Source organism: Ammospiza nelsoni, chromosome Z (genome assembly GCF_027579445.1).
Source record: "Ammospiza nelsoni isolate bAmmNel1 chromosome Z, bAmmNel1.pri, whole genome shotgun sequence".
Lineage (NCBI taxonomy): Eukaryota > Metazoa > Chordata > Aves > Passeriformes > Passerellidae > Ammospiza > Ammospiza nelsoni.
In genome coordinates, this window is record NC_080669.1 from 12,505,230 (window position 1) to 12,524,895 (window position 19,666).

At 38.9% G+C, this 19,666-nt stretch overlaps 1 protein-coding gene across 1 annotated transcript in view; it reads right to left on the reverse strand.

The window, feature by feature from the left end:
• Window positions 1-366: 366 nt before the first annotated feature.
• The window catches only part of DTWD2 (DTW domain containing 2), a 64,767-nt gene continuing 45,467 nt past the window's right edge, over window positions 367-19,666 (reverse strand). Inside the window, exons 5-6 of the mRNA XM_059492643.1 lie at window positions 5,140-5,268; window positions 367-2,992 (exon numbers count right to left, since the gene is read on the reverse strand). Of these exons, the coding sequence (XP_059348626.1) occupies window positions 2,822-2,992; window positions 5,140-5,268 (300 nt within the window). The 3' untranslated portion in view covers window positions 367-2,821. The remainder of the gene's footprint in view (window positions 2,993-5,139; window positions 5,269-19,666) is intronic.

Genomic DNA, 19,666 nt, shown 5'->3' on the forward strand with positions numbered 1-19,666 from the left:
GTGATGGCAACTACATCATAGCTCTGCAGTTGCACCATGGCCTCCAGCTCTTCTTGTTTGTTGCCCAAGCTGCGTGCATTGGTATACATGCACCTCATCTGGGCAACTGACTTCACCCCTAACTCAGCCTTGCAACCCTTGGGCCTGTTTCCAGATAGCTCAGCTGGTTCCCCTTCCCCCTTCAAACCTAGTTTAAAGCTCTCTCAATGAGGTCTGCCAGTTCATGAGCTAAAAACCTTTTGCCCTTAACAGAGAGGTGTACCCCATCTGGTTCCAGCAGAGAGATGCTGTAAAAGTTTCCCCATGATCAAAGAATCCAAAATTTTGCCGATGACACCAACCCTTAAGCCACTTGTTGATGATGCGGATTCTTCTGTTTCTTTCATCATTTTCCTCCACCACCAAAGGGACTGAGCAGAACACTACCTGTGCTCCTGCCCTATCAACTACCTGACCCAGTACCCTGAAGTCCTTTCTAATTGCCTTGACGATCCTCTTCTCAATCTCATCACTGCCAGCCTGGAGTATCAGCAGTGGGTAATAATCAGAGGGCTGAATCAGCCCAGGAAGTCTCTCAGTGATATTTTGTACCCGGGCCCCAGGGAGGCAACAGACTTCCCTGTGGGATGGGTCTGGTCCACATATGGGGCCCTCAGTTCCCTTCAGGAGGGAATCACCTACCACAATTACCCTTCTTTTCTTCTTGACGCTAGAGGCAGTGATCCGTCTTGCAGATGAATCATAATTGGGGGGCTCACTAATTCTAAGGCATTTTGCAGATGGCTATGAATCCCAGGCTGTAATACAAATTTCTTTCTGTTCTCTATAATATAAACTCACATATTATGTAAAGACACATTAAATCTTCTGCCTAGTAAAATAAACTTCAAAATGTAAGCCAAAAGATACACTGCTTCTGGAGATCAATTTAAAATAAGGTAAATTAAATTAACGTATACAACATCAAATGCAAACATCATCCATGTATGTAAATATGACATGAACAATAAAGCCTAATTGATACCCATGTTTCCTCAAGGAATTACTGACCATGTCCCAGGGCACAGGGAAGGAAGATTACCAGTCTAGCAGTTAAGTGGACACAGCATCCCACACAAGGCTCTGCACACAAATTACACAAGACTTCAACTTCAGACTCCAAGTTAGCCTGGAGATTGGTGTGCTACAGGAATAAACATGCCCTTGCTCTGTTCCAATGTGAACAAAAGTGCATCTATGCTATCATTAATCATATGAGACTGGTTTGCTTCAGATTTGTCAAAACTAATTCAGCTTTGCTGAATTTAGTGACAGACACTGGATTTATCTGGACCAGGAGAAGAGGAAAAGGTTATATAAGCTTTGCTCACATAGCCAAACAAATTATATTGTTTATCCGTGCCTAAACAAAAGGTCACTATTAGCTCAGGGTCAACTAAAACTTCTTAGCTAATCTCTGACCTAATTTTGACCTCTCTTATTAATTGCAGAAAAGCTTTCATTTAGTTGTGCTTACACATACCCTCATCCCACCTACACCACACTCCTGTAGTTTCTTGTCTTACAGATCATAAATTAAAGACAAAATATCTTTTTCTAAGACTAATTAGTACCCAATTAGCTTCATGTTGTTACCTAGAGGGGAACTGACAGTAAAGACAAACAATTATCATTTTAATCTCTTAAATGCAGGAGGCATCTATGTAGAAGAAAGGACTATCAGAACCTTTACTTCACTTTACTTTTCCCTCCAGATCATAAAATATTATTTCAGAAAGCCTGTAAAAATACCCAAGTCTTCTGCTTCTAGCAATTCCCATTAGGAAGAAGTACATTTATATCACTGTTAGAAGTTAAAAACTAAACACATTTATAGAAGCCTAAATACAATTATAGAAGCCTAGAGGATCTATAATTATGTTAGTTGGCTGTAACCAGATATAATCATTTGTCATTGCATCATACTTCGTACAGAGCAGTTTGCACTGGGCTTGTTTAATTCCTTTAGTAGCATAATCATTGTATGTCAGAGTATGAGTATGATGTATTTACATCCACAACATCTCCCCATCTGTGGAAGACTAATTTTTCTCAAGTAAAAGCAAAGCACCTGAGTTATAATTCCAAAAATCACGATTTCTACTTTTCGTAAGTCAGAATTGTTCAATTTCTTGTAAAAACATAGGCAGACTTAATTTAAAAATTAATTCTGGGAGAAACTAAACCTGACTACATTGTAAACAAATAAGTAAATTTACAAAAAGGAGTTCTAATTACAGAAGAAATAAAAATCTCAAAGTTAGAAAGAACTGTCCAAATAACATGCCTTATGTTCATCTGAACTAAAGAATATCGGGAATTACGCTTTGAAAGTCTACTGTAGTTAGATACTGAAGATAAAAACCTCAGTAATATTCAACATAATTCTAACTGTTGAGGCCTTACCATTCTATCACATCCATATTCACATTTCTTCTCTTTTTGTACTGGTAAAAGTCTCTCCAAAATAAATTCATCCAGTCATACTGAGGATCATATCTGACACCCAAGCGATAACATAACTCTAAATTATGTTCAATTTTCTTCCTCTTCTCTACAGGAAATGAGAATGCTCCTCCATCATCTGAACAAAGGCACCTGGGTTAGTGCATAAATGAAAAAGCTTGTCCATTACTGTTTGTCACACTGGTAGATAAACTCTTGCCGAAGAAGGACCTAAAAGGTGTTTTATTAGAGTATAGTCAACTGTTTGGATCAAATCCACATTCATATTCATTTGCTAGCTGCAAATATATCCCTCTGTACAGTCCATACAGCTTTCTTATATTTTAACATTATTCACCAGAAGCTCCATTCTTCTGAGTTTGCGTTTATTCTTTGGCATGGGCTTGTCATATAAGCCATTTTTGAGAAGATGTTCCTTGCTGTGATGGATCTGGGCACCATGCTGAAGTTGGAAAGAGCATAAAGCTTGAAGTGGATGGAGTATAGTCTGCAGAAACATGAAGGGGTGGGGGACAAAAGAACCCCAAGCTTTTAGAAAGGTATTTTAGAGACATCAATCATTACCGTTTTTTAATTCAATGACTACTTAAAAATGCTAATAAAATACAATTTGGATGATAAATGCTGTTAAAATATACCCTTTGGAGACACAAAAGGTGGACCTGAACAGAAGATGTACTGAAAAGAATCACAGAGCAGTCATACATGACCTGCATGGTGCCATCCCTCACTCCTTCCTTTGGAACCACTCAATCTTGACTTCAGCCCCAGCCACATTACTGTAAGTTATGGCTTTGAGTTGACCTCAGCAATGGACTACAATCAATTACTGCGGCTCGGTCAACAAGCTGCAATAAAATAAGTCACAATAACTAAGCTGCTTGTGCTTGCACAAAAATCTCTTGAGGCAGGGTTTTAGGAAGAGAGGAGGGACTCACGATCAAGGTACCTGGACTGCAATCCTGGAGACACAACTGTGTCCCTGCTTCTGCCCAGAGGTATTGCGTAGAATTAATGAAGCCACACAAACCAAATGTATCTCAAGTGATCCCTAACTGTAGACTCTTAATTTTCTGGTTGCCTGGCTAAGTCAGGGGGGCCCTATGTGCAGATGTAAAGGTGTAAAGCAATCACATGTGTAACTGCAGTCAGCAGGAGCTGAGATTCTACTGAGAAAAATATGACTCTTAAGAGCACACAGGAAAATTAAGTGACATACTGGTTACCAAACCAGCAGGGTTTTAATTTCCATGGCTCTCAACTTCAGTTCACTGTCTCATATGCTGGGAATAGCACTCAGGTCAGAGATGGTATAAAAAATGCATTAATGTAGCTCTTGGCTACTGCAATGCTTAGAGAAAACAGAAATTTTGTCTTTGAAAAGTAGGCTGGGCCAATTCTCAGTGGTAGGGGTGAATCAGAATATAAGACTGGTAACTATAGACATTAACTAAGCATTCACTGTAAGACAGAAGTTCTAGTGAAGGAAAAATATGTTGTCCTAGCACAACAAAGGAAAGGTAAATATAAAACCCCACAAATATACACAAGTTCTTGAAAACCATCTTTACTTGGAGTTCCAATTTCTGAGCCTTATTCTCTTGTGTGTCCATACACTTTGTCCAAATCTGGGTTTTATATCCAATTAATTTAAAGTTACGGTGAGTCTAGTGTCACAGAGGCAGACACAGAGATGGCCTACTATATATCATCCCAGCTGCAGGAGCAATTTTTGACCTGGACACCTTTTTTAGTAGGCAGATGTCTCATAGCTAATATACGAAAATATTAGCTAGCTGATGGAGAGCAATATGAGCACTCCAGGGTGAAGACTAGCATGTAGGGGGCACACGGATGGGCTTTAAATCTTTTTTCACAGATCATTCACTACAGAATTCTGGACACACAGTTGAATTGCAGACTTGGCTCAGTGGCGTAAAAGTACTTGTAGGTGTTTTTCAGAGGGCTTATTAAATTGATATTACTAATGTCAGCAACAAAAGATTAAGAAGGACATTTTCTTAATGACCTCTTCCATCACAGACTAGTGGGATCACAATTTACAAGGAAAGGCTAATGTCCAATTAGTATTCTCTGACCTGGGATAAACTTAAACTAAAGAACTATTAAGTCCCAAATTCCTCCAGTGACATGTAAGAGTTGTGAGCCAGCTGGTAGGCAGACATAACCCAGTGGGTTACATTCCATGACTGAGGAATGCAGGAGATCAGAGGACCTGGCTTAAAAAAGCATTTAATCTTCAAGATAGCTGTAAGAGGGTATTCAGATCATCTCTGCTGTCTAGTTTTTGGAGAAAACAATTTACCTCTTTCCATGCAGTAACATACCTTATCTCCTGTCACAAAATGAATTAGGTTTTTCAGAGTTAAAGATCACTTTGTTGTGTTCGCTGTTGGAGCACAACGTGAAAGAGTCACAGTAATTTGAACGCTCCAGAGTTAAAAAATGAAAAATGGTATCCGTTGCTGCATTCGTGTTTTAGTTTGCTATGCGAAAAAACTATTACAAATGTCATTAAGATTTTAACTGTCAAGTTCTACATTAACAGCTAAGTACCTTTGCTGCCCCTGTACCATTCATAACAGAAAAACTCAGGTATTTAAGTTTACATACCTCTTGTATACTCTTATTTTTTTCCATGATGGAAAGAGCAACAGCTGCACATTCAAGAGTAGACAGACAGGTGTTTGTTGGTTGTGTACGAATTACATATTGACTTGAAATACTGGGTTTTAACTGCACCTGAAAAATAGCAAACTCTAGTAAAATAAATGGGCCAGGATAACACATGAGATACCTATTCTCTATACCGAGCAAAACACATCCCCTTTCCCTCTGCGTTCACTCATCTTCTTTTCTTTTTGGTCTTCCAAATGCCATTGCCATGCTACTGTTCAGTGTAATACACGTGAGCCACCATCACAAATAAAAACTGCAAAACTGTAACTGTATGAATGTACAAAGGAAATACAATTTTTTGTTAGAGAAAGAGTAAGTGAAATTTCAGCAACTGATTTCAGTTGTCATATATATATGCTATAACAAAAACAGATTTATTCACTTATGCTTTTTTTATTACTCTAAACACACACAAACATGCAAGCTACAATGGCCATATAGTCATTAACATTTTATATCTTGGCAAAATATTATTTGTCAAAGTTCTGAATCTCAGACTTCTATAAACTATTTATTCACACAACGAATTAGGTTTATTAGATTGATTAGAACTATTCGGAATCCTGTCTGAAAATAATTTACTGGCTCTGCCTGAAGTGATAAACACTTTAGACTATCTTGAAAATTAAAGGATTTTAAGAAAAGAAAATTTAATTCAACCAACAGTTCCAAAAGCTTTTACCAAATTTTTAAACAGTGGTTGAAACAACACCCAATTTACACTACTTGACTCTGTGTGAAAATTCAGATATTATTCCTGTATTCCTAAGATTTCCATCTCCACATATATCTAAAATGCAATTTGCAAAACAAATAATGTTTTAGCAATATTGTCAATACTCTTAACCAAAAATTCTCAGTTCTTTTTCCAACAACATTGTAGTGCAATACAAAAAACCCAGACACATCATTATAAAGGAATAAGTTAATTTTCTTTTTTTTTAAACTCATCCCATGAATTGTCTTTTATTTTTCTGCTCCTTGAAAAAAATGAGTAAGTGATCCCCCATGGCCATAATATTGTTCCCATTTTGCCTGCAAGAAGTCTTTCACCATTCCTCACTTTATTCAATACTTTCCTCCTCTACTTTTCTCGTTTTTCCTTTTATTTGAAATATTTTATTTTCCTTCATCTCTCTTACAAGCAATTACCCATGCCTTAAAGTTCAAGGTATCCTATTTATAAAAGGAAAAGTTCCAGACTGCTGAAGAGACATAAATAAGTAAGATGAAATTCCACTGCCTTACTTGTCCCAATTTAAATGAAATTTAAAATAGTAAAATAAAAAAAGGAAACAAGAAAAGAGCAAAAGGCATTCTGGAAAGGACAAGCAAGTTAGCTATAAAAAGTCAATTTACTCAAATATAGGAAAATTCAGAAAAATTAAGCTTTTCTTGCCTATCTTTTTCAATTTGGCATGGAAAAACCAGAAAAGAATAAAATTACTTCAGAGGAAAAAAAAATGTAGAATGTAGACATCAGTGTAGGTAATGAAAAGAAAAAGAAGATAGTATTTTCATTTGTTATTCCTCAAGGTTTTATTTGGTTTTATGCCTTCTCTCTGTGACCACGTCTTCACCACAACAGCATAGGAAGCCTAGTTATTTGAAGTATACAGAAAACCATGCTGGAAGAAGGGGTCCCTACTTAGAAACTTCTACCTAGATATCAAAAAACAGAGCGAACTCAGTCCATCACATCTCCAAGACATGTCTTGAGCAGCAAAGCAGACATATATTCACACTTTTTCTCAACAGCTGAGAGCTACATTCTTCATGGAGTATCTCTCCAGAGGCTTAAACCACCTGATGGAGCACCTGCAGGCCCACTGGCTGCCCCCTCCTTGGACAGCGCCATGAGGCTTTTTTTCCTATGAGTTAGGAATAGTTCTGTCTGCTGCTTTCTATACTTCATTCCTTGGGTCTCATGCTGAAAAACACTTGAAATAATCAACATTCCAGAGAAAGAAAACTTATCAATGATTGCAAGACAACTTCTATAAAGAAAAGAGGCTTGCACACTGCCACACAACCATGGAGCCAAAACGTGTGTAACTGCAGCTCTCAAACAACTGACAAGGCACAAAAGGGCAACTTTCTAGCAACAGCAGCAGCAACTAAGTTTGTTCTTCCGTGAGTAGAAAGAGAAAGGATGGAAACAAGTGTCCCCAACCATTTTTCTGAAAAATTACATATTCCTTGGGATAAGATTAAAATACCATAGAGAGTGGTGGAGATCAGAGGAAGAATACGTGATCAAGACAACTGCCAGCTACAGTTTGTCTCTTAGGCTTCTTTCAGCATGCATTTTACCCTACTCTTTAAAGCAGCACAACCTAAATAAATCATCCCTAGTCACCTGAAATACAGTCAGGGTAGTCTTTGTCTACTGCAAATTGGGTAGACTCATCAAAGCTCCAATCTGAAACTAGATACATTTACTGAACCAATAAAGCATACAATACTCCACCCACTCAGAGCATAAACTGAATGGTAAAACAAAGCAGAAACAATACAGAAACAAAAACAAATTAGCATAGTTACTAAATATTTCAGACACAGGAAGATATCCTCTTGGAAAAAATGCCTAGACATATGAAATATTTAAATGTCCTCAGACTTGATTGGGTAGGAAGATGACTTATTTCATTTTTCCCCAAGAGGTCTAAACTTGCACTGCCTTTTGTGCAGTTAATAGTTTCAGATACAGTATTGCAACAATCTCATCCAAGTTTCTGCATTATCTATGTGCATTAATTCTTTATCTGTCACCTGTGTATCTCAAATCCAGCTGAACAAATTTAGTTCGAATTTACAGAAGTATTCATAGTTAACTTAAACAAAATCAGACTATCTGCCTCCTACACCAGACTTCAAAATCTCAGTTCAAAATGAGTATACAAAAAGAACCTGTTTAAGTACATTTCAAAATAACAATTATGACATTTTAGAAGTGCTTCTCCATAAAATGACAGATACGACAATACAACAACTTGTTTGCTTTTGCTTCAAAGTAATTTGGAAATCATATGCACACTTTGGAATAATATCAATTTCTATCAAAATACAGAAATGACAAGTTGAAAAAACAGCAGCCAGTTTAATATTGCTCACAAAAATAAAAAGAAAGAAGATGGAAACTATCTCAACCAAGTCAAACTAGAGAGAAATTTAGATAATCTGAATGCAATTATGCACTGGGATTCAGCCAAGACACTGAAATTAGTGTATCTGTTCTTTGTAAGTGCGAAGGAGTTTGGGGACTTAATTTCCAAGCCATCAGAAGTAGGAAGCAACACATAAAAAAAAGTTTCATTTCTATCTGTAACTGAAGACTCCTGCTTCAAAAGCTTGAATTTCAGCAAATCTCACAAACTGTTACACTAACTTAACACTGGCTTATCTGCCAATGCACCATTCCCTCAGCAAATGCTACAGCCTTTGAGCATTTACAAAGGATTTGAACCACAGAAAAAATTGTGACCCTTCAGTGTTTCTTGGGGGCAGAGTTTTTCTTCCTGAGTCTTCCTTGAACATGCTCCAGGCAACTAAAGACCCGGCTGATCTTCTTCAGCTGTTCAAAACTGATAGGAGCAAAAGTGTTGCCTTGATGGGGTCAAAGACCTGCTGTTTGAAATTTTAAAAATTTAAGTCAGTAAAAACAGGAAACTGATTTCTGCTTTTATTTTAAATAATAGAACTGGAGATCTAGCAGAAAGCTTTAAGTCCTCTCCTTAATATCAGTATCTTTCTATCTTTTCTGTGGTAATTTCTTCATCACTACTCTTACCAGCTTTATCCTCACCAGCTTTACTCTCCAAGAGAACCCAACATTATGCAAAATTATACTTGGAAAATAATGCATCACCAAGAACTCAAAAAAGTTAGTACATCTGTCTCACAGGGCACACTAAACAATTCTTTCCTGTTCTACAGGCATCTCAAAAAAGGCAGAGGCATAATATATTTTTCTGTGGCTTCTATAAAAAACTTAATACTTAAGATCCCTTCCTTTTTATGTTGATAGTGTCTTTTGAAAATCTGAATGTCAGCTTGGGAATTAATTTGCTTAACTTTTCAAGAATGAAGGAAGAAAGTACCATCTGTCCTCCTGCTTAACATAGGCACTAGTTACTGGTCATATTAATAAATACCTTTCAGAAAAAAAATTAGCCATTCCTTTAAACTAACTCAAAAGGCACCAAAAAAAATCTCAGAAAGAGTACAATCACATCTTGCTATCTTGCCCATCCTTCTAGAACCTAAGAAAAAATTGCTTTCAAGGTGCTAAAGGCAGTAAGAGCATTCTCTGGAAGCTACTGCAAAAACAACCTCAGACAGAAGAAGGGTGACAGGCAGGGTAAGATCTTTCAGTATCCGGCTTGCACAAGCATCTTTTACCTGTAAGTCAAAACAGTTTTCCGTATCTTACAGAAATTTCATGCAGTTAGTAAAATTAACTTTGTGCTGGAGAAGACAGGCTGAGTAAATTTAGTCTCAGCAGGCTACTGAAATTTAAATCAAGAATATAAATAAATTATCTTGTTCAAAACCTTGGCTTTAATTTAAAGTGACATCTTAAGAGCACTCTCGTCCTAAAATACTGGAGGGAATAACTGCCATGCAACTGTCACAAATGGAGAGTCTGAAAAAGTAGATACCTGTCACAAAACACTCAATCCATGAGGGCATGACTTTAAAGACTCTGATGACTGGAAAAAGGGAAACATAAACTCCATTTTTGACAATAGAAAGCAGAAGATCTAGGGATCTACAGAGAAGTCTCATCTGCCAGGCAAGCTTATGAAGCAGATTCTCCTGGAAACCATGCTAAGACACATGGAAAACAAAGAGGAAACTGGAGAGAGCCAGCATGGCTTTACAGAGGGAAATCTTGTCTTCTGTGATGGAGCTGCTGGTGGATAAGGGAGCACTGGTGGATAAGGGCAGAGCAATTGGCACTGTCTACCTGTACATATGCAAAGCTTTGGACACTGTTTCACAGGACATCCTTGCCTCTAAACTGGAGACACATAGTAATGACAGGACAAGGAGTAATGGGTACAGTGAAAGAGTGAAATTCACGCTAGATATTGGGAAGAAATTTTTACTGCAAGGGTGGTGAGACACTGGAACAGGTTACCTAAGAATGAATTGTAGCCATTACTCCTTGTCCTGTCATTGCAGTTCCTGATGAAGGGTCCCTCTCCAGCTTTCCTGCAGGCCCCTTCAGATCCTGCAAGGCTGCCATGAGGTCTCCACACAACCTTCCCTTCTCCAGGCTGGACATCCCCAGCTGTGTCAGCCTGGCCTTGTAGGGGATGTGCTCCAGTCTGTTTGTTGACTTCATGTTCCTGCTCTGGACTTGCTCCTACAGTTCCGTGTCCTCCTTGTGTTGGGGACACCAGAACTGGACACAGCCCTGCCGTGGGGTCCCACCAGAGCAGAGCAGAGCAGAGCAGAGCAGAGGGGCAGAATCCCCTCCCTCGCCCTGCTGGCCGCGCTGCTTTTGGCACAGCCTGGGACACGTCTGCCTTTGTGGGCTGTGAGCACACACTGCTGGCCCGTGTGGAGTTTTCCATCTGCCATCCCCACCAAGTCCTGCCCCACAGGGCTGCTCCCAATCACTTCTCTTCCCGACCTGTGGGTGCGCCTGGGATTGCCATGACCCGGGTGTACGAGCTTGCACTTGCACTCTGTTGAACTTCTTGATGTTCCCACAGTCCCGCTTTCCAAGCCTGTCCAAGGTCCCTGTGGCTGGCACCCCTTGCCCGGGCATGTCCCTGCCCCGCACAGGGTGGTGTCATCAGGGAGCTTGCTGAGGGTGCTCTCCATGCCACTGTCCCTGTCACCAGCAAAGGTGTTGCACAGCATCAGCCCCAGTATCAGCCCTGAGGGACATGTATAATCCCATTCAATTCTTGTATGAATATTTACAAGTACAAGAAGCAAAAAAAAACCAAAAAAAAAAAAAACCCGAAAAACCCACCCCCAATCCCCCCAAAAAAGGCAAGAAACAAAAAAACACCACCAACCAGGAGGCCTTGCTATTCTTAAAGGAAGCTAAATAGATTGGCCTTCAGTTAAAACAAGTAACTGAAATAAAGTCCAAGTGCACATAAGCTGCAGCTCTAACCCAAAAGGAACAGTTTTATCTCCTGTAAAAGAACACAGCATGAGGCAGATAAAAATGTCAAAAAAACTAAGAGCTAACAGACAGTAAAAGTGTAAGGAAAGGAAAATATTCACAGGTAAACCATTAGAGAAGATAGGACTGACCTAGGAATATCTGGACTATATATTCTGCAAAAAATAATTGAAATACCATCTGGTTATGGTCTCAGTTTTTGTAATTGCACAATTTCACCTATAACTAAGGAAATAAATAATTTTATACTGCCATTAAGTTATGGAAAAATAATTATATTTAATTGTATGTCATATAGGCTATTCATGCCACCTCGTAAAATGACTATGCATTTCCAGTTAATTTCCAGGCATTGTATTTTTTTTGTATTTGGAGAAGAAAAAATCTAGAAATTATTTCTAGTAATATCTCTCTTGCTCTGCTTACATTTAAAAAATTAATGTCAGCCAACAGTTCAATATTTTATGCAGCACTATTCTTTTAATAATTAATAAAAGAGGAAAGTGTGGCAAGTAAATTCAGTGTGCAGAGTACGAACGCAGAGAATGGGGTCATGAAATCAAGAAAGAAAAATTAATTACTTGCTTTGTTACAGCCATTTAACTATAATTACCTGAAAATATCAGAAAATTGAAAATGAAAATTAAATACCTCAGTGTCAAAATGTAGCATCAATGCAATGATACTGTTCTTTGGAACCTACCAATTATTTTTGTTTTGTGTAATTTCTTATTTTCTTACTGTATGGGAAGAGCAGTAGGTACTTCCTTGGACAGAGGAAAAGCAGCAGAAGAAGCTCCTGAGAATAATTTTGGCAAGGGCAGAAGGGAATATAAAAAAAAAAAGAGTAAAAGAATAAAAAAATCTTCAATTAATCTAGCTATTGGAAAGCAAATTCAATAAAAATTAAATATATTTCCAGTTTACCTTTTACAAAATGTTCTTATCCCATGAGAATATCTGCATGGGTAAAATGGTACAAAATTTGCAAATGCTCCTGAATTGTTCTAGCACCTGGATATTCAAACATCTGTTGAAGGGTTTGACAACAATTATGAGAGAAAAGGAAAAAAAAAAGCTTCTGCCCAAGTGTGAGGAATCAGTTCAGTTTTGTTATGCCTCAACAATGGCTGTCAGAGGCCTGTGGGAGAGAGGCTGCACATGTCCAGGAGGCAGCTAGGAGAAGATGGAGGAAAGCCTTGTCCCTGGGGGGACTCTGCTTGGCAGCCATTTCATGTCTCACAGGCTGCAGGCAGTCAGCAGGGGGATACCACAGACACTGCACCCCAGAGACACTCTCCAGTCAGTGGCAAAAGGTCTCTGCCAATGGATTGCCCTGGGATATCGGGCCAATGGTCTCCTGTCAGCAGGTGGACGGACTTTGGGAGGAGCCAGGGCATAAAAAGAACTGCACAAGAAGCTCTGGGGGGCCGTTCTGTTCTTTGCCTTTTGACTCCTGGGGGGCTTTTCAAACATGATCTTTGAGTGTGGGCTTTTGGCTTGGGGCTGTCCTTTTGCTTTGGAGGCTTGGTGATCTGGGTTTTTTTGAGACTTGCTTGTCGAAACTTGCTTTTGAGTTGAGGGTTTTTGAGCCTTACACTTTTGCCCTGGCCCCAGCCTTTTGGCTCTCCTGTCCTCGCTGGCTCTTGCTCGCCTTCGCGTCTGCCCTGCCCTGTGCCCTGACCAGCGCCCTGCCTGCTTCACCTCTGTGTCCCTGCCTGAGCCACCTGTGTCCAACCCAGCCTGCCTCCGAGCCTGCCCACAGCCGTGATCCTCACCGCGACTCTGTCCAGATTGCTGGACCTTCTCCCTTGCGAGCACCCCTCCCCTTGTGTCTGGTTGCCCATCGCCACAGTAGCCATCCACAGCCATGCCCCATGGACACAGACAGCACTCCCTGACCTCCAGTGGTAATGCTCTCCCTTTCCCTCTGTTCTCCCTCTATCCCATTTTTCTTCCTCTTGCTCTGTCTTCTCTAGCCCTCTTTGGTAGAGTAACTCCTTTTTATCTTGCTTTCTCATTACCAATAAATGGTTCTCAGATGCAATGTTTACCCTACTTGGCTTAATTTTGTTCCCAACCATCATTGTTAAAAGAACTCCTTGTGGTTCCCCACAGTGAAACACAACACCAAGAATAAAGAAACATACACATCTGGCATCTGGTAAATCATCTCACACCTTTCAGTCAAAAAGAAAATGTCACTGTATTGAGAGTTAATAAATACATACTTACCAGAAAAATGTCAATTACCAATGTCATTCAAATTAACCTAAATGTCACATGGACAGAATACTGTTGATTGCTCAGCATCATATCTCAACTAAGCCTACAATCCTGACTCAAAATAATTCCCAGTTCTGTCTCTTTGATCTCAGTTTTCTTAAACAGCAATTTCTAACAGTCCTAGCATAAAACATTTTGTTGTCTTGAGTTCAATTTTGCTTTTTATGTTTTGGTAGTAATAAGACAGCAGCTACAAACTTAACACATCAAACATTTCACAATATGTAACAGCTGTTAATGATTATGTTTATCTTACAAGTCATTATACACAGGATAGGTTATGAACTACTTACTTAATGAAAACAAGTTTTCTTGCTACAGCAAAAATTGCACAGTTGGAGAAAAACCAATATAATGCACAAACAAAAATTTACTACCAAGGCTCACAGGGCCTCCTCCACTCTAAGGACAACTAGGCTACCCTGTGGGATTATTAGTAAAATCACTATTAGTAAATAACACACTAGTGTCATACACAGATAGATAAGAAATGTGTTTGGAACAAGTCAGTGAAAGTGCAGTGTTTTTCTTCCATGAGTACGGATGGATGGTTGAATCCATACTTGCCAGGACCAGCCTTACTACAGTTTTCCCCGCTGCAACCATTGTGGCTGGTTTTTGTTGCCTTGGCTTCTGATTTGTCTCCTGCCCACCTGCACTTTTTATTCATGATCATACTTCTTTCTCTTGCAGAATTAAACTGGGCATTGTTCATTTATTTAGGTTCTATGGCAAAATTTAGTATTGAATTTCTCTCATGCAAATTGTAAACTGTAACAAATAAAAATAGAGTGAAAAAAAGCATAAAGATAAAAGGGGACTGTAAAAAAACTCATTTACTACTTGGCACTATTTATTATTTAGCCCTCATAAAATCACTTACTGAAGTCTCGTAACTGTGGAGATGAGAAAAATTATTTTTCTCTACATCTCCTGAGCTCATTGAATAGGAGATTTTATAAAAAATTCAGAGAGCAATCAGAATAAGAGTCAATTAAGATAGAGCCAGATGACAACAGTGACTTGATATTTTGCTTTTACTTCTGTTCTGGGTGTTTTCTGTGTGAAGATGAACAAATGGTTTTATATTTCTACTTTTACATTAATTGTAATCCACTGTCAAGGTGTTAGACAGTTTGCTATACAACATAAACTGTATTACATTTGTGTCTGTGGGCACTAACTACATTAGAAGGAAATTTTAACTTTCTCTGGAAGGAATTTATGTAAATGGCCGAGTACACTTTAGAGTAACTGCTTGCTCCATCAACAAAATTCCTCTGATTTTTGAACATGTTTTCAGAAACAAAACGCTATTCATTCCTTATTCCTATAGGCTTGAAAATGGCAAATTCCCAAATAAAGTTTTCTTATCTGAATATACCAGAGAACTAGATGACAAACCCCACTTCCTGTTAAATAATATAACTATTCAATGAACCGCAAAACATTACGGTTTCTTCACCAACTCATTCATGACTTTACCCGTCATTAATGGAAAAATAAAGAAATTAAAAAGAAAAAAAGAAATTATGCATAGTGCATAGCTGAGCAAATTAAGTTATGCATTAATTTTGTATTGATAGTTCTGGTATTGCTGCAAGTTGAATTGCTGACAGAAGACCCTACAGCCAACTACAATTCAGTGTCCTACACCTTTTGACACTTCAGCATTTCATCACATCTACCATGTAATTTACTTTAAACCAGGTGGTATTTTATAACTTCCTGTCTAGCATTTAACCCTTCAGGGGAAGCCCATGGGACTCTTCTACCTAGTAACTTCAGTGGCACCACTTCAACTGAAAAGCAGGTTGACCCGTAGAGGAAGGGGTTTTTTTAATGTCTTTTAAATAAAAGGAGTGGCAAGAGTTTGTCCCTTGCTTTCCATACTCTGTGAGCAGCTCTTTTCTTCTTTCTTAGTGCTCAGTGAAATCCTGAGAATAGTTGGCACATCTCTTCACTGATTCCTACAGAAAAGTTAGAATGCTCTCCCAAAGAATCCCTATGATGACAGTTTCAAGCAAGCGGTTTGATAGGATTTACTCTCAGACATCCCATACCACCTGTGAATCCACGCTTACCCCACAGAGGCCACACAAACAGAATCCAGTAAGTGCTACTCACTTTGCACAACATGAAGTTTTGACAAGAGCAACAAGGTAAGTTGGCAAAGAATTCTTTAAACAGATGTTGATGTGACTGACTTTGGTGAAAGATCAATCCTCTGGAATCTCAAGGACCTGTTTGTGTTGACAGCTACTCAGGCATATTACATGATGGCCAGTGAACAATTGAAAAGAAACAGAAATGCCTAAGTGTTTACTAAATATTTAATCACATCTTCCAAACTGTAACAGATTTGGGCCATGTTTCTCAGAAGCTGAGAATAAGAAAAGCTCCCCCTGCCTGACAAATTGCTGAAGTTCTCTTCCATTGACTGGAGTTCTAGACAGCACATAACCTTGACATTTCAAATTTATAGAGCCTTTTCAAAAGCACATCAACTATGAAGTGGTATCATTGCTTTTAATTAATCAGTTTATGAGGTGAAACAACACAGTTTCTTGTCATCATTAACACCTTTTGTACACCTTCCCTTTGTATTGAAGACAGTGAAGCATTTTGAAGGATTTTTTTGTAGTACTATGGTATTTTAATTTAACAGTAAGTGTTCTTAACAACCTGATTATATTGTTTGCAAATAGAATTATGTTTAGCAGACTGTACCCATCCTATGCACAGGGAGAGAATGTCATGACAAGGTCAGACAGAAGGGAGTAAATAAACTTAGCAGGAATGACCCTTTGACAAATGCAGTGCTGAGTAAGAACATTTGTGTAGTACCTTGAAACTTTGCAGTTTATTGCCACAAACAAGTTCATAAATCATCCTGAGGGTCTTGCCTCAAAACCACTATGTTTACCTTTAATAGGGAGCAAATGTACAACCTATTTTAACAGCTTTATGATGATTCATTTTACCACAGGATTCCTAGGATCTCATATAAATATGAGCAAACAGCTTAAAAAAATGTTTAAGAAAGAAAGCATATGGTAGCATTTACCTTACCTACTAGCAGATCACATTTTTTCTAGTTCAAGGCCATCAGACTGTATAATGAAGAATACCTAAATTCAATAGGAAAAATGGGGAAAACTGAATTTAAGAAAATGTTTAACTACTCTGGGCAAAATTTGGCTACTATACCTGAGCTGAAAGCCCATCATACATAGAAAGACATCAAAATCTCAGTGTATTTATTTATTTTCACAGAATCATAAAATAGTTTCATTGGAAGGGACTTTTCAAGGGTCATTTAGTCCAGACCCCTCCACCTGGCCTTGTTGAACCTCATGAGGCTTCCACAGGTCCACTTCTTTAGCTCATTCAGATGCCTCTGAATGACATCCCATCCTTCAGGAGTGTCATCCCACCACTCAGCTTGTAGTCATCTGCAAATCTGCTGTGGTTGCACTTGATCCCTTTGTCTCTGTGTCATTACTGAAGACACTAAATAACACTGCTTCCAGCAGAGACTGCTGAGGGTACCACTTGCCACTGATTCCCATTGGAACACTGAGCCCCTGACCCTCACTAAACCACTACCCTCTGGATGTGACTGTTCACCTACTTCCTCATCCACCTAACAGTCTACCTATCCAATCCATCTCTCTCCAATTTAGAGAAAAGGAAGGTGTGGGGGACCGTATCAAAAGCTCTACAAGAGTCCAGATAGATGACACCTGTAGCCCTTTCCTGTAGCCCTGTCCACTGATGTAGTTCCCTCACTGTAGAAAGGGTTGGAACTAGATGATGATGGATTCTTAAAGTCTCTTCCAACCCAAACCATTCTATGGTTCTACAATTTGCAAAAGAAATTTCTGTATACACTACAGAAGACTCTGAACTGCCCAGGCAGTAAAAAGCAAGTAAGGGGAGCTGCAACGAACTCAGGTACAAACAAATACAGGAGAGGGTATCCAAGAGACTGGGCAGATTGCTGGCTGGAACATTTCGGGGGCATGGAGCATAAAGGCGCATCCTGGGCTGGGCCTTGCCTTTGATGAGGTGATGCCTTGCACTGCACACCCTGCTCTGGGCCTGTGTCCCAGCCCTACAGTGGCCAGCACTCCCTGGCACAACACAGGCAATACTCCACACCTGGCCCTGGAGCCCCAGTCTTGCCCCAGAGTGGCCAGATGAGGGAAGTCCCACCTGGGGAAAGGGCACAGGAAAGCCAAAGGGTAGCTTAGCCAGGACACAAAGCAAGCACAGGTCTTGGCTCTATTTCCTGCTGGACTTCCTATCAGCTGAACACCACAAACCAGAAGTGTATGCTCTTTTCTACAGCTTTTCTGTCTTTCTCTCTTTCTTCTTCTAATTTCATCTTCCTGGAGTTTTGAGAAACTTAAAATGGGATGGGCTTGGAGCCTGTTAAATTGAATGGGGCACCAAGTTAATGCTTTGTGAAGTGTTTTATGTTGATTGTATGTTGCTTTAAACTTTTGCCAGGATTCTCTGCTTTTCTGAAGCTGCCATTAAAGCTTTTTTTGTTGTTTGACTGCTTGAGGATATCTTGTCAGCATTTCTCCTATGCATCTAACTCTGAGTAGATGTGAGCCCCTTTAAGAAGCTTGCCAAGCCGTTTTTTTGGGGCTTTATAGGCATTACTTTACATGTGATGGAATTAAATCTACAAAGACTGCACATTAAGAGAAAGTCTTGCATGAAGTTAATCAGTCATCATATTTCATTACTACTACTAAACAGAAGATCAGCAAATTGGAATCCCAGTTCCAATTAACAATTAAAAGAATTTCTGTACTTCACCAACAGTTTTTCAATTTGTATTACAACAAGAAGCGTTCAAGGTGTATTTTGTGCAAAGATTTCAATGCAGGAAAAATCTTATCATCAGTGGTATTGCCGAAGTGCATGACAATTGAACAATTCCAAATCTGGTTCAGGATTTGAAATGTTGTCTTCTCTATATGAAAAGTCCAAAATGTACACAGATAATGTAGTTAGCAGCCTAAGTTTTCTTCTAGTTGTCTGTGAATTTTTGTGCCCTTTTTTTAATAGGAGGCTTCTGGTCTGAACGGAACAGCATGTGTGCATTCAAGCAAGCAGATGTGCATCTAGCTCTTGGGCACTAAATTTTGCATCAAATTTATAATTATAATCCCAAAATCACATTGCTGGCAAGTAAATTGCCCAGTTGTAAAAAAAAAAAAAAAAAAAAAAAACAGTTTTTTAATATGCTTTCATTAACATTTATCTACAGTGAATTTCCTGTACTGTATCAGTACTGTATTAATGTCCAGTTACTGAAATTCACACTCCTTATAGAACTCCCCACTGTGTTATCACTACCACTTTCAATTACTTACTGCCATGATGACATTTTGTCACTTAACTAGTATACCTTTGGTATTACTTCAGAATATGTTGAACAACCTGGATTCACTGCAGGCTGCACTAACAATTTCTCTACAAACCGTAAAATAAAATTACAGTCACTATGAAAACAGACCAGTTACCAATGCCTTGTTTAGCATTTTTTAAACAAGACAGCATTTCTTTGTATGACACTTATTTCTATTGAGGGTATTTGGTGAGGGATCTGCAAAAAGTGACCTTTGCACTGATCCAGTCAGATTGCTTCTGAAGGAGCCATGAAGCAGGTACGTAAACAGCTTCAGTAAATTTGTAAGATACATCACCTGTTTTCAACAGTTGCATTGAGCTAGACCAATACTGCACATATATCCCTGGCTCTCCTAATCCTATTCTTAATCAGATTTTCCACTAAATTATTAATATTAGTACAGTGTACCTAGATATAAGGATAAGCAGAAACACAGCCAACAACATGCAGTACTCATGCAATCATCAAGGACTGTGATAATCTTAAACTGTGATGTTAAGACTTTCTGAGTCTTCGCTGTTGACTGGGTAAGAAAGCGTTGACACAGGACTGTCCTCAGAAAACTGACAATTCTAGAGCTGAACATAAATTTTGTG